At 47.4% G+C, this 13,472-nt stretch overlaps 6 protein-coding genes across 6 annotated transcripts; 2 read left to right on the top strand and 4 right to left on the bottom strand.

Annotated features, from left to right (window-relative positions):
• Positions 1-36: 36 nt before the first annotated feature.
• F5147DRAFT_663462 (Nsp1-like C-terminal region-domain-containing protein) lies at positions 37-1,757 on the bottom strand. Its single transcript, XM_041434891.1, has 8 exons — positions 1,530-1,757; positions 1,413-1,472; positions 1,296-1,361; positions 1,194-1,244; positions 1,085-1,144; positions 853-1,031; positions 598-800; positions 37-537 (listed from the first exon to the last, which is right to left on the bottom strand). Exons 1-8 carry the CDS (start codon positions 1,606-1,608, stop codon positions 222-224), a joined length of 1,014 nt encoding a protein of 337 aa, XP_041300214.1. The 5' UTR covers positions 1,609-1,757; the 3' UTR covers positions 37-221.
• Positions 1,758-2,465: 708 nt separating this feature from the next.
• Positions 2,466-4,297, top strand: F5147DRAFT_766727 (uncharacterized protein; the record flags this gene model as incomplete). The annotated part of the gene is made up of 3 exons (XM_041440800.1): positions 2,466-3,897; positions 3,953-4,162; positions 4,233-4,297. 3 exons carry the CDS (start codon positions 2,466-2,468, stop codon positions 4,295-4,297), a joined length of 1,707 nt encoding a protein of 568 aa, XP_041300213.1.
• Positions 4,298-4,496: 199 nt separating this feature from the next.
• On the bottom strand, positions 4,497-6,792 carry F5147DRAFT_741738 (uncharacterized protein; the record flags this gene model as incomplete). The annotated part of the gene is made up of 7 exons (XM_041439495.1): positions 4,497-4,666; positions 4,719-4,898; positions 4,947-5,483; positions 5,532-5,594; positions 5,642-5,663; positions 5,717-5,935; positions 5,983-6,792. The coding sequence occupies 7 exons, from the start codon at positions 6,790-6,792 to the stop codon at positions 4,497-4,499; spliced, it is 2,001 nt and encodes a 666-aa protein (XP_041300212.1).
• Positions 6,793-6,967: 175 nt separating this feature from the next.
• On the bottom strand, positions 6,968-9,868 carry F5147DRAFT_10437 (uncharacterized protein). The gene is made up of 19 exons (XM_041428038.1): positions 9,581-9,868; positions 9,333-9,506; positions 9,221-9,275; positions 9,134-9,171; positions 9,003-9,082; positions 8,927-8,947; positions 8,837-8,873; positions 8,764-8,785; positions 8,681-8,704; positions 8,593-8,628; positions 8,447-8,540; positions 8,301-8,397; positions 8,081-8,246; positions 7,973-8,032; positions 7,910-7,922; positions 7,828-7,841; positions 7,717-7,773; positions 7,570-7,661; positions 6,968-7,510 (listed from the first exon to the last, which is right to left on the bottom strand). Exons 2-19 carry the CDS (start codon positions 9,440-9,442, stop codon positions 7,099-7,101), a joined length of 1,428 nt encoding a protein of 475 aa, XP_041300211.1. The 5' UTR covers positions 9,443-9,506; positions 9,581-9,868; the 3' UTR covers positions 6,968-7,098.
• A 54-nt stretch (positions 9,869-9,922) lies between these two features.
• On the bottom strand, positions 9,923-11,317 carry F5147DRAFT_663436 (uncharacterized protein). The gene is made up of 5 exons (XM_041434890.1): positions 11,008-11,317; positions 10,703-10,954; positions 10,472-10,652; positions 10,308-10,424; positions 9,923-10,253 (listed from the first exon to the last, which is right to left on the bottom strand). Exons 1-5 carry the CDS (start codon positions 11,276-11,278, stop codon positions 10,136-10,138), a joined length of 939 nt encoding a protein of 312 aa, XP_041300210.1. The 5' UTR covers positions 11,279-11,317; the 3' UTR covers positions 9,923-10,135.
• Positions 11,318-11,404: 87 nt separating this feature from the next.
• F5147DRAFT_624493 (phosphoacetylglucosamine mutase) lies at positions 11,405-13,399 on the top strand. The gene is made up of 6 exons (XM_041432657.1): positions 11,405-11,514; positions 11,565-11,682; positions 11,740-12,129; positions 12,177-12,611; positions 12,665-13,172; positions 13,230-13,399. Exons 1-6 carry the CDS (start codon positions 11,420-11,422, stop codon positions 13,307-13,309), a joined length of 1,626 nt encoding a protein of 541 aa, XP_041300209.1. The 5' UTR covers positions 11,405-11,419; the 3' UTR covers positions 13,310-13,399.
• The last annotated feature ends 73 nt before the right edge of the window (positions 13,400-13,472 follow it).

The following is a 13,472-nucleotide window of genomic DNA, read 5'->3' as shown; positions in this document are numbered from 1 at the left end:
CGATACCTTCTGCACGGTCAATACGACTCCAAGTGGGAGTAGGGAAATGGTGCAAATATCATATTCACAATGGTAGCAGTAACATGCTCTCAAGGGTATATATAGAGCGGTAATACATGAGGTTTGATGTTAACGCTGCATGGACCAGGAATCATTTTGTAACTCATATAGCTTGCAAGAACATACCAATATTATAGGACAGTAAGTAGTGACACTGAAGTTCACCGGTTTAACCCAAAGCCCCTGGTCTTTGTCGCACCGCTTCCTGTTACCGTGTTTACTCCACCCGCTTCTCGCACGCGCCTCTCCACCTCATTTACCTTGCCCTCGACTTCGCGCACAGCCCCATCGATCCACTGCAGGCTATCCAAATGGCTGCTCAAGATCTGAGATATCTGCATCATGGGATCATCGTTGCCAACTGTCCCTTGTGACCCATTCGGTATTAGAGATAGCGCATTGACCGAATCAATCATCTGTGTCAACGATCCAGATAAATCATCCAGATGAGCATGCAGCTCTGTTGCCAGCATATAACTGATGGGGAACGGAAGTCAAAATCGTGCAGTCTCGACCCGAAGTAATATTAGGACTCACTTTTTATCCCGCTCAGTGTCAGCAGGTCCAGTATCGAGCGCCCTCAAAGTACCGCTTTCTCCAAAAAGTTCTTCAGCAGATCGCTCGTACGCATCCAGCGTCGCGGAGAGATCCTTCTGCTGTTGCTCGATATGGTCAAGAGCTTGATCGATGTCATTTTGTTCTCGTTCTACAGTCTGGACATGGGTAAACAGAGTAGCCAGCTGTATCATATATTGTCAGACGACGGATTCGATAAATGCGGAGCAAACATACGTTGTTACCATTTTCCATCAAGGCCCGATCCCATACAGCGACTTCGCCAGCGAACTTGTTGAACTCCCGGACATGCACTTCCAATTCAGATGACCACTTGTTTACTATTTCCTCGATGGTTTTCCCCCTGAGTGCCGATGGTGGAGGCACTACTACTGAAGTGGCGGTAGCGGTGGTTGCTAACAGTAGGAATGAATGGATGGAGGATCATTTTATCGGAAACTGCTCATACCATCTTTTGGCTTTTCAGATTCCTTAGACAGCCCAAGGGTTGATTGCCCTTGTAGTGTGGCTGGGGGAAATGAGGTCGTAGACAGGGTTTGCCAATAAGACATACTTACTTGTCGTGGCGGTGGTTGTGGATTTACCACCAAACAAGTTGGTCACAGGCGCTGTGTGACTGCTGAGGACAGACCTAATTCATCTGTAAAACGTGATCTCACCTGCAGGGGCTGTGGTTGCAGAAGAGGCGTTCTTTGCACCAAACAAATTGACTGGTGGTGTTGACGCTGCGCAATATCCGTCAGATGGGTCATATATACTAAACGCAGATAACTCACATGTAGGGGTAGTAGCTGCCGCGGTTGCAGGCTTCAGGCCGAAGAGACCGGTCGCAGGTACTATACAAAGGAGCATCTTTGATGAGCAAAACGATGGAGGCATTCAAAAGAACATACATGTGCTGGCATCTTTCTTGTCTGACGAAGTATCCTTGTTTCCAAAGAGGTTGAACGTCGGAGGAGTAGTGGACTGCATTTCTTTGCCAACGTCCAAAAACACAACTTGGGGACAATTATCGGTTCTTCCGAAAACGTCGATTTTGCAAACAAATCCAAACAATTGCGACGCGCTCTTGAGGAGTGTTTCACAACGTCAGACAGTGCTCCAGACACACCGTAGACGCGTTGTGGGCGGTGCCATCAGCGCTTGAACAACCCCTCGTAATTATTCGAACCAAGATTCATTCATCAACACAGCAGGCTCAATGATACTAATAGTAAGTACTATCGACACGTACTTAATACTCAAACTTGAATGCTTCGCGACGACACTTCATCATTCCCTGACAACTCGAGGCTATCGTGCGCTTGCCGGATGAGTAATGTGCCCCTCTTCTGTGACAGGAGCGGAAAAGGGACATGCCCATTTTATTCACCTAATTCCTCAAGTGAAAACCACGAACTTCCCGGCGTTGAACGTTCTTTCATCGCAACTCTGAATTGTTGAACAACCACTGCAGTGACTAGAAAGAATTTCGCGGACTGAATTTGGTCTACGGTACATCGGACAGGGATCCCCATGAAGGGTCCACGTTTCGGTTCTGCACAGCAGCTTACCCTCGAATCAATGACGAATCCGCATGTTTCATAGCCTTGAATACTTATTACACACAGCTACACATACATACGATTGATTATATATATGCATAATGACCGGTCTGACCCGTTGGACAATTCATTTATGTAAAAAATTCTCAGAAGTGTGTACAAAGCTTGTCAACAAACAGGTACATTCAACAAGCAACCGATTGAACAATGAGAATCTCGCTTGAGTCATATGCATAATATTCCCTTTATAATAAAGTCTCTCTCCGTTCCGCTTTCCTGACTCTGATGCGCAGAGATTCAACTGCCAGCACTGCTACACTCCCTCCGTTGGAATACCTTCATGCCAGTCCAATCAGAGGTCAACTAGAGCCTTCAGATGAGGCTACAAAAAAAACCGGATGGCGTTTTCTCCAGTGCACAGACACTCCAAATGAGCTCAAGGTGGGGATAACAACTTTCTCTTTTGATAACTCTCAATCAGGCGTACTGCAGGTGCTTTTACCTCCCCGCACTGCTCAGCTATACGCTCGCCTGCTCAAAGCAGAGAAATCTGAGCTCGCTAAAAAGCTCGATGCATCTTGGGACCGTATCCTTGAAATACGGCACCTCAAGGATAGGATGATTAGAAAGTGCCAGAGGCTAGCTCATTCTTATTCCGCCAGCAGGCCTTCTGCGAAGGTTCCCTTCTTGTCCATCCATGCGCCACTAGATTTCAGATTAAAAGAGATGGAGAAGTGGATCCGCCTGCACGGTGAGCCTGATGAATCTAAGAAGGTGCCCGTGGGCGACTCCATCCGCCCACGCAATTCATTCTGCTGTGATCGCTGCACAAATATGGTTCCTCATCAACACACCATATCTCGTCGTCCATCCACCCAGTCTACCCATTCCCGTCGCTCAGCAGCACACTCTGATCATTCCACATCAAAAGCTCTCCCGACATCTCCCCGACGCGCTCGCTCCTCCAAGGCGAGTTCTGTACAAAGCGATCACAAACCTTCTCCCGTTGCGAGCTCCATCATCCTAAACGAGAGTCATTCGCATCATCAAAATCAGTCATACGAAAGCAGGGTCCACGAAAGTATACATCAGGAGGCCATGGATACCCAAGTACACGCGACTTTCACCGCACATGAGAGCAGGTTCGATGATCACAGTAGTACTCAGGAGAGCAGAGTTCGAGACAGCAGCAATATCCGCACGCGGCAACACAAGCACTCCAGGAGTATGTCGTATGATGCACGAAGATTTGCCGAGACGGGTCTTCATGAAATCACGCGCGCTATGCACGTCATTCCTGAAGCATCAGAAGTCGGTACCGATCCCAGCAACTGCTCAGCAGCAATGTCGGCCAGCAAATTATCGATCATTTCGCCTGAACCATTGCCTCATCCGTACCATGGTTCCACTTCAGCAGTTTTCTTGAACATGGTCGAGAGTCCCGTAGCCGCTCCTCAGATGCAGAACATTGAGCCTGGCTGTGTTCACCTCGTAGAAGATGAGGGAGTAAGCACACCTCCTTCCGAAGACGAACCTACCAGCGACTCCCCTCCTCAACCAAATACGCTTCGTAGACGCAGTAGCCTCAAACGCAGCAACAATGACTTGCGCCTGAGTATGGCGTTCTCCGCTAAGACCGTATCTTGGGCGATGGACCGCGACTGGGCCGACCAGGTTTCGAAGTATAACGCTGCGGCGGGTGAAATCGAGCATGCTGGTAGGTTTATTTCCCATATCCAGTGGCGTTGGAGGTTCACCAGTCTATCCGTGAGACCGAGAATGGGATGCCATTTGTGCGACGTATCATGAAGAACTTGCTGGCATGAAGACTCTACGTCGAAATGTCACGCAGACCCTGACCAGGTTGCGCTTGGAGGCTGAGAAGCTACAACGCGAGGACGAGGTGATCCGGGATCAAGAGGACAAACTGCGAGAAGGATATAAGCAGCTCGAGCAGAAACATGGACAGTATCGAGAAAAGGGTGAGTATTCGTCCTCATGTTTGCAGCCTGTCGAGAGACCCTGATATTGACTATAATTATCATCGGTTAGTTAAAGCCGTTCTAGAAGAGACCGAACAGGTTCTTACATTGTGTGGCACCAAACGAGATTCTTAAAGTCAATGATTCGTTCGATATCGGAAAGTGCTTGAAGCTTGCACATCTATATTGCTTTCCATTACAATGTACACAAAATTTACATACCCATATTTTGACTGCTGTAAACCACATAACGATATTGATGTTTTAGATTAGGTTCAACACCGGTTTATAGGGTCATGAAGGCATTAACAGCAAATATCATGATGAAGAATCCCTATGAAAGCCTTGATCGAGTACGTTTCGCTTGATTCCACCAGCGCCGCACGGTAGCGAGAAAAACAGTCACAATGCTAAGCAAAAAAAGTATGACCATGACGAAATAATTGTAAGGGCCCGGAGGATGAATGCTATTCTTCGGAATCTTGATGTTTTGTGAAAATAACCCTATGGAAAAGTAAAAGCCAATGATGACGCTAGAGGACAGCTGATAACATACCGATCGGAATTTGAAGGCACAAAATCCCAATGCTAATGAGAGACAACACCAAAATGGCCTTGTCAGTGTATCCTTTGTTCATAGCGAGACGAGTTTGTAGTTGAGTCAGATATGCAGGGTGAGAATCGCTGAGCATGTGCTCATAGTGGTGAAGGGATTGCTGCAAAGTCAATATATGATCTACAAAACAGCTCAGTTGCATCGCGAACGGTCGAGACAGCTCTTTACCTTGGACATCCCCCATGTACATTGCGATTTCAAGGTCGACGTTCCCCTGAGGGGATGTTGTTTGTCGTCCACCGATCAGAAAGCGTTTGCGAATTTGCGATATGACCTCCGACTTTGTAGCAAGAAGACGGGTCAAGGAAGTAACAAGTCTTCTCGCCCTGGCCATGCGCAGTAATGTGTTTGTTGTCGTCGCTTGTGTTTTGGCCTTACGGGTCGTTGCAAAAGTATTCCGCAGATTTTGAAGGCTGCACTTTAAACGTCGGAAGAATAGTGGCTGGGTGAATCGAGGAAAGTAGCTGGGAGGTGTTTCTCCCATTTCTTTCGAAGGGATAACTGATAGTTTTTCGATGTTGGAATCACATTGGTCATCCGTAGGTATATGAATGAGATCAACAAGAGTGTTTGTCGACGAAGTATGAGAGACGTCGTTGCTCGAAAATACGAGAGCTTCTACAGCTAGAACTTGTTGCTCGATCTCATTGAGGAATGGAAAGAATGAATCCACAACAGAGTCCAATACGCCATGAGCAATCCAGTCTTGGAAGTACGTCAGTGTGAACAACATGCAATTCATACAATAGTTACCTGATGACATATTGAAGGAGTCCTGGAGAAGTTGAAGTCTATTCCTAACTTTCTCTATGTGTTCTGGACAAGGTTAAGCATCGAGTCTTTCTACTAATATACAGGCCTACCTGAGACATCGGCGAAATAAAACTAAACGTCGTTGAGCATGGTCTTCACAAGCCCAATGTAAAATGCGAACCTACCGTGCAAATACCTTCCTTGAATACCACCACGTATATGTTAGCCTCTCTTAAAGCACCGTTGTCAGCCTTGTAAACATCATCACCCAGCTGCGTGACGGCTGCATTCTGTATAGTTCGAAACGAGATAAAATAATAACCCAGTCTTGAGAAGAGCTCCATTTTTTCGCGCGGATCTTGTTGGAGAATATCCTCAAGTGTAAGAGGATGAATATGTAGGAGCTACTCATTACATCAGCATGGCATGCTGACAACACGAATGCACCTACCTTGCCAATTGCTTGTAAGTCGTCCCAAGTGGGACTGGCGACGTCAAGCCACCAGGCTTTGGGAGCTCGATTGAGCTCGAGCGAGCCTCTGGGAGCTGATTCGTTGGGCGTACGATTCCCTGAGGAGAATTCTTTCTGTTTCCCTTGAACGGAAGACAGCAAGGCGGAGGAGAGGTCACTGAAAGACGCAGGTCGCTCGAGCACACCATTAGACATATAATCATGATGCGGGAAAAGCGGAGGTGTGCCAAGGCTGAATTGACGTTGTTTCCCTTTGCCCTTTTTTGCCCTTGACGCCTTCTTCAATGCAGCCTCCAAACGGTTGAGGACATCAGGTAGAGAGATAGACTTCTGAGGTCGATCCAAAGATTCCGACAACCGGGTCATAGTGATCTCGGGATTCAAACCAGGTGGCAGGTATAGGGTGAACCCTCTATCAACACGTCTAATTTCCTGTCTGACCCTAAGACGAGCAGCTACCTCACGTTCGGAATGTGTGGAACGCATGTTAGCGAAGCTTGTTGGTCTCTTGCGCCGACGACTATGGCGATGGCGAGAAGGCGTGTAGATAGAAGAGTGGAAAGATGTAGAACTATGGGATGATGAAGAAGTTGAAGCTGATGAACTTCTCCTTCGAGCCCAACGGGTGATTGCATTCTCTAATACAGCAGCAAGAGCTCCCAAGCGACCCGCGATGAAGGACCCGGATGATGTCAATGATGAAGTAGATGATGCAGGTGCCACCGACTCCGCAATGATAGGTAGGGCAGAGGGCACCTTGCCGCGATAGATGTCGTCCTCTGAAAGCATGTCTTTAAATGTATTTTGTGCTTCAAGGGAAGAGACGAAAGGATGCCCAAAGAATAAGAACTGTTCAAGACATCCGAGTAGTGGACTAGCACTAAAACAAAATATTCCTGCCTCCAACAAGCAGTAAGCACAGCTCTAAGAGCCGAACGCCGCATAATTAGTACAAAGCTCCGACCTCATTTACTTGCAACCATAACATGGTACATGCACCGCGCGCGCGTTGAGTGAAATAGAAAAACATGGTATATGTATAATAAGATTAACGTAATTCGAATCCATGAAGTAGCAGTAACAAAGACTAGCTATTCATAACTGCGCTAAGGGGCCCAACATGTGCCGGAGGCTTCCGAACAGAGATGTATGTGTATGATCATTCGTAGTCTGAGATGTTGTAACTTGTGTCTCAGAGATGTAACGATCCGAGTGTGTTCCCACACGGTCTGCCTGCCTGGCCGAGCCGAAGGTCCAAGAGACTAATCGCGTGTGCACCACTCCGTTTACCTGGTGGTTCAAATCGTGTTTCCCTTCAATATATGACCATTTCTTCTGTAGCTCTTCCTCCAGAGGTAGCAAGTTGCAAAGAATAGCGTGATTGAATGAAATTGAATGTTTCTGTCGGAGAACAGAGGGGTGGATTGTTTCGTGCGTGATGTCATCCGTGACTATTGGAAGTTTTCTGACATTTGCCTCCGATAATACGAATATACCGGTGCGTGAACTGCAATAATCATATGAGCGTGGTTCTGAATGAACATTATGATATACCTGTCGACTTACTCGTGTGGGGGCTGCTCTCCCCAAGGCGCCACTGGATCCGATAGCGATGAGATGTATGCAGTATCAATGGACAACATGTCACCAATATTGGCCTGCATAGTGAGCGACGTATTCAGAAGCAATCGCACCATAGACTCAGACACTCACCACCATCCACGCAAGAGTTATGTCAGATAAGTCATGTTTTTGCCAGCCACCTCCGATCTATTGGTTTAGACAATCAGCAGATGGTTGAGATAATGAATGTTCATCGCTTACGTCTGAATGTTCACCTATGATGTACATATGTTCATCGATGAGATATGCACAAGAATTGTCACGGTATTGTCCCAAATCTTACCAGAAAACCAGCACTGTGAAGAACTATGAGTAAAAATCTACAAGCCAATCAAAATACAATCACCTGTTTCAAAATCTGCCCTTTCCGTCGTCCGCCGTCCGTTTGCACGAATTTGCAGCAGTCCTAGAATAGATGATGAACGAAATTCCGTGGGTCAGTATTCGAACTTACGAAGTCTAGTCTGGTTTCGTTGATAGCAAGCGCATGATATGCACGTTCAATATGTTCCCCAAGTTCGTTGTTGGGAAAGCCAAAAATAGATTTTGTGGAAGGCGACTTATGCGTCAACTCTTCAGGTAGACCGACCGAACCGACAGTATCAAAAACACCGACACACCTGAAGACGCATCTCAGTCATTGTTGCTGCCGTGGATCAACCGATGAAGCTCACTTTATGGAGAAAGAGTTATTATCAGAGTGAGCTCTTCTCTTGCCCGGGGAATCGGGGGAGGTCCAGTGGCTCAACGATGCGTCAAGCTTTTCGATCTCTGAAGTGCAATCAGAATTACCGGAATAATGAAAGTCAACGTGACAAACCTTTTTGGTCAGTCTCTTTGCCAAGTTTTTGGTATGCAATAAATATACTGGCAAAGCTATCCATGTCGGTGCGGTCTAGGACACCGATAGCACCCTAAATGAAGGTTTGTTTCTGAGACGAGCGTCGACAACAGAGGTCTACTTACGATAAACATGGCTACCATCCGTGCGGTATATGCACCCTAATAAAAACGTCAGTAATAGTGAATTTCATGCTAGTATAACATTGCATACCCTAGAGAAGCCAAAGAGGAATATCTTAGATGACGATGTTAGTCTGAAATGAAGAAGTCGACCGAAACAGGCTAATCTCTTACTTCATCACCGGGGTGGTAGTTTCTGCAAAGAGATGTCTAAGCCGTAGCTAAGTATGTATTCGGCAAGACTTACTGGGCAATGAACGCATAAGCCTCTTGGACCTTTTCACCTGTATACAGTCATAAATCCTTGCCAAAATCCGCGAGCGAGATATATTCTTACCGAGGGATCCTCCTGTCGCACCTGATCCAAAGGAAGATCGTTAGCTCCATACTACTAATGAACTCATCCCACGAACCATCGACATATTCAGAGTAGATATTATGCCCAGTTCCAACGCCACACTGGTAGTAGACGACCTGCGGGATCAGAACTCCCCTGTCGACGCATATGAATGACGAAATAAGGACATGGCACAGATGAGCTTACGATCGTTCATCCACATGTTCCAATCCCCGCGATAGTTTCTGAAAAGCAAATATGTGTTAAATTCCCAAATGCGTACAATCGACGCACCAGGATATTGGTTTGCTGCCAACCCTCCTTCACGATCAATCCGTCTTGCCAGGTTCTAGAAGAACACCAGCGTCAGATAGCGGTAGCGCCCAAGATTTCATAACCGGCTTACCCATCGCAGCACACAATGATTCTTTTCTTAAATTTAGCGCCGACTTGGAAGGGTTCACTTGAGGCCCTTGGTAGTTGTGCAACGTCGAGCTCGACTCTGGCGGTGATCATGACTCAGTCCAGGGGAAAGTTGAGGTGCAAACAAGAATGATGCGGGAGTATTTATGCTGTATTCCTTCTCGCGGCCAATATTAGTATAGCCATGATCAAGCCATATGAGCACGCTGATATCATAAACACAGGACTTGCCATATCAATTTTAATTGGTGAAACCGATGTGAAAATGTTGCTAAGGCTGAGCGAGCGCTGGATTCTCAGCGCGGCTCGACTTGGGATCTGATGCCGATTTGGTTTCTAGTTTCAGGTATTTGGTTTCACGTTTGATAGCCGCTTGCCACGGGGAAATGCTAGTACCTGTAAGAGATTAGTAGCAAGGTCGTAATAATCACGAAGACTGCTAATCGACCCTAGGCCTGTAGGCTCAAATTCGAGAGTCACACAGCAACGGCGGCCCGAGATTGGTGGGTGGCCATGTGTTAGATCATTACTAAGTACTATTGATAAATTATCACACACCGCTTCAGTCCGGCCTTTGAAGAGAACCGCTCTCAATCTCTAATTAGAATGAATAATAATTTAAAGTATCCTCTAATAGCTCGGAAGTCGGTACCAACATGCTTGTGCCTTTGCTAGGATGCTCAAAATTTAATGTACATGCTGTACCCAGTCAGGCGATGAACGTCCGAATGCCGGACATAGTAGTCAGGGCATGTACAACCAAAAGAGGCTACTGTCAGGATGAAATTACCTCCCCAATCGAAACTGAGCGCCGGCGTACTCGTCTAAGGCACGACAGAACGCTTCCTCAGTGATTAAGCTTGCCATTGGATTGTTTGGAGCGACGTCATGAGCAATAGTCCGGCTGTGTCATGCCAAGTGTCAATCTGACACAGCAATACGTCAATCCGCAACTTACTGGATTTCTGTTAACGCCATCTGCCATGGAGGGAAACCGTGTAGTTCGAGAGGAGGCGGGGGGTCCTGCAGATGGACATCATGGACAATCATGAAGTCCGGTGATGGTAGACCTCCTAGTATAGAAGTCAGATGGGTGAAATTCAACACAGAGTGAACCTTCCTTCTAATATCGAGTTCAATTCAGAGATGGGAAGTTCGTATGCCTTGACGTGGTCCAGGTCCTGACTGTTCTGGCGCCTGCAAACTTCTTCATCTGAAAGGAAGCGTGCAGCAGATGCAATGGCAGCCTTTGAAGCACTGCGTGAAATTATATGGAGTGTCAAAGGATTATGAGAGTGCTTGTCTGTAAATGACATGTTAATAGTCCTTTTGACTGCAGAGCAATCCACCTACGGTGCGCTCGTCGGCGAACGGCAACTTCTCTTGGCCTATGATGCGAAGCGCCTTTCCTGAAGGAACATACTGTTGTAACGTTGAGTTGTACGGGAAAATCTCCCAAGTCGGGCGAATGGCTTCTTGAATCTGAGGCCTCGGATAGTGGAGGGGTCAACGGATACTCGACTTCTGATTCACTCTCGTCGGTGGGCAGATCATCATGATGTGTTAGGCGTTCCTTGACAATGTCAGAGCACCCCAACAGTGTACCTGAGGATCGTTCGATGTGAGCAATAACAATAACATCCCAACAAAATGTTTACCCTCAGCATCATATGCGGTAAGCTGCTCTATACCTAACGCTTTGCACCATTTAACAACCCTAACTAAGCACTCCAAATACAGTTCTTCCGTGTGCTTTGGATTCGCCGCGTCATGGGAGACCAGAATGATTGCCAAGTGTTTTGGTAGCTTGCTGCGGTACGCGGTTAAGGATTGAGGAGGTAAATATCGGCGTTTTCGAAACTTAGTTGTCAGAAACACTAGCGAGGCATGCACAAAATGCAGGAGCCAGAGAAAGAGGGAAGCCACCATTTAGCCAGCATGGACCAAAAGTTAGATCGTCGCAGTCTTGCACAACGACGATGCATACGTTGCAACAACAGGATCACGTGATACATTGCGATATGATGAGCGCTGAGCGTTACTATTAGGCATTGTCTTTCCGTAACCACCATGCTCCCCGTCAAAGAAATACAAGAACGATCTGATCGTCACCCCAAGCCTTCGGATATCAAGTTTCAGTATGGGACTGCAGGTTTCAGAACACTGTACGTTTGCGTCTGATATTGGCATTCATCGATCTGACAGTAGCGACTAGGGGGAAGACCCTCGATTCAGTGCTTTTCAGAGTGGGTGTTCTCGCAGCCCTTCGAAGCAAGAAACTGGATGGAAAGACTATTGGTGTAATGGTGACTGCCTCACACAATCCGGAGCCTGTATGTACTTCATATGTGCACTGATCGCCTTGAGTTCAACGGTACACCCCTTTATAGGACAACGGAGTCAAACTCGTTGACCCACGCGGCGAGATGCTTGAGTCGTCATGGGAGGCACACGCTACCGCACTCGCAAACGCGCCCAGCAGTGCTGCTTTCGTTGCTGCGGTCGACGAACTGGTGAGAGCGACCAAAATAGACCTTTCAATTCCCGCCCGTGTAGTGTATGCCAGAGACACACGCCCGACAGGCCCGAAACTTGTTGCCGCCCTTAAGGATGGGTTGGAAGCGATCAAGGCAGAGTATAGGGACGCTGGCGTTACCACAACGCCAGTACTCCACTACTTAGTGAGGACAATCAACACCAAAGGCACTAAAGATTCGTACGGCGAGGATACTGAGGAAGGATATCTTACGAAAATAAGCGATGCCTTCAAAAAGCTGCTTGTGGGTGTTGCATATATGCGCATATATGACGTTCATTTCCGGTACAGGCTGGAAAACCGACGCCGCCGCCGTTACTCATCGACTGTGCGAACGGCGTTGGTGCCTTGATGGCTGAGAGATTCAAAGCATATCTCGGAGGTATCTTTACGATCAATGTCGTGAACACCGACCTGCATACCCCTGGCGTACTGAACAACTCCTGTGGCGCGGACTTCGTCAAAGTCAATCAGAAGCTACCTCCTTCCATCACTCTGCAGCCAGGACAACGAGCTTGCAGTTTAGATGGAGATGCCGATCGCCTTATGTACTACTACGCAGATGAACATGGCGAGTTCCATATGCTCGACGGAGACAAGATTACGACACTTGTGGCGAGTTATATCGTTGAGCTGGTGAAGGCCTCGGGATTGGATGAGCAGATCAAAGTCGGCGTCATCCAGACGGCATATGCCAACGGAAGCTCGACAAAGTACCTTTCCGGGGTAAGTGGGACGATGAATATAGTATGGTTGGAAATCTAATTCTGCAATCTCAGAGACTTCCTGTCAAGTGTGTTCCCACGGGTGTGAAACACTTACATCATGCTGCAGAACAGTACGACGTTGGGGTCTATTTCGAGGCCAACGGGCACGGCACGGTCTTATTTTCGCCCGCTGCTCAGGAATTGATTTCCAGCCACACACCTTCCTCAGCGCTCACAAACCTGAGGAACATCATCGATGTGATTAACCAAACAGTTGGTGATGCTCTTTCAGATGCATTCCTAGTGGAAGCAGTTCTAGCACACAAATCTTTTAGCGGTGTGGAGTGGGACTCCATGTATTGTGACCTCCCGAACCGTCTTGTAAAAGTTGTCGTGAGTGATCGGAACGCGTTCAAGACGGAGGATGCGGAGAGACGCCTAGTCAGCCCTCCCGGACTGCAGGTCAAGGTCGACGGGCTTGTGCGTAAGTACGGAGGAGGTCGCTCGTTCGTGAGACCGAGTGGTACGGAGGATGTAGTCAGGGTTTATGCTGAAGCAGCAACACGCGCTGAAGCTGATGGTGACGCTGCTTCCTTCTGTTTGTTGATCACGCACTCATGGTCTTTTTCTCGCTTAGAACTTGCGTTTCGTGTCGCCGGTCTTGTGTATGATGAAGCAGGTGGTGACCCATCACAGAGACCAAAAGAATTTCTTTGAATTCACAGTCACGTTTAGATTTGGACATTAGTACCCGATGTGTACTCTGTAGTAATAGGAATGGAGGAATAGAAATAAGCTACTTGCCGACGTGGGCTCATGCGGGCTGCTCCAGCACTCAGAGTACAGGTATGATCAGGCACCTTCTGCTGGCATCAAGTCG

This window comes from Suillus discolor, assembly GCF_016758755.1.
Source record: "Suillus discolor strain FC423 chromosome Unknown F5147scaffold_1, whole genome shotgun sequence".
NCBI lineage: Eukaryota > Fungi > Basidiomycota > Agaricomycetes > Boletales > Suillaceae > Suillus > Suillus discolor.
Note: the sequence above shows the minus strand (reverse complement) of the source record. Positions and strands in the feature narration are given on the sequence as shown.

Coding starts and splice junctions, on each gene's coding strand:
- F5147DRAFT_663436 (XM_041434890.1), bottom strand. CDS start 11,278: ATGGTGGCTTCCCTCTTTCTCTGGCTCCTGCATTTTGTGCATGCCTCG. Junction 10,955..11,007: donor TACCGCATATGATGCTGAGG/GTAAACATTTTG, acceptor AACGATCCTCAG/GTACACTGTTGGGGTGCTCT. Junction 10,254..10,307: donor ATGGCGTTAACAGAAATCCA/GTAAGTTGCGGA, acceptor GGCATGACACAG/CCGGACTATTGCTCATGACG.
- F5147DRAFT_663462 (XM_041434891.1), bottom strand. CDS start 1,608: ATGCAGTCCACTACTCCTCCGACGTTCAACCTCTTTGGAAACAAGGAT. Junction 801..852: donor TGATGGAAAATGGTAACAAC/GTATGTTTGCTC, acceptor TATATGATACAG/CTGGCTACTCTGTTTACCCA. Junction 538..597: donor GACACTGAGCGGGATAAAAA/GTGAGTCCTAAT, acceptor GTTCCCCATCAG/TTATATGCTGGCAACAGAGC.
- F5147DRAFT_624493 (XM_041432657.1), top strand. CDS start 11,420: ATGCTCCCCGTCAAAGAAATACAAGAACGATCTGATCGTCACCCCAAG. Junction 12,130..12,176: donor ATGCCTTCAAAAAGCTGCTT/GTGGGTGTTGCA, acceptor TTTCCGGTACAG/GCTGGAAAACCGACGCCGCC. Junction 12,612..12,664: donor CGACAAAGTACCTTTCCGGG/GTAAGTGGGACG, acceptor CTGCAATCTCAG/AGACTTCCTGTCAAGTGTGT.
- F5147DRAFT_10437 (XM_041428038.1), bottom strand. CDS start 9,442: ATGATCACCGCCAGAGTCGAGCTCGACGTTGCACAACTACCAAGGGCC. Junction 8,786..8,836: donor GCTTATGCGTTCATTGCCCA/GTAAGTCTTGCC, acceptor ATCTCTTTGCAG/AAACTACCACCCCGGTGATG. Junction 7,511..7,569: donor GGAGAGCAGCCCCCACACGA/GTAAGTCGACAG, acceptor TGATTATTGCAG/TTCACGCACCGGTATATTCG.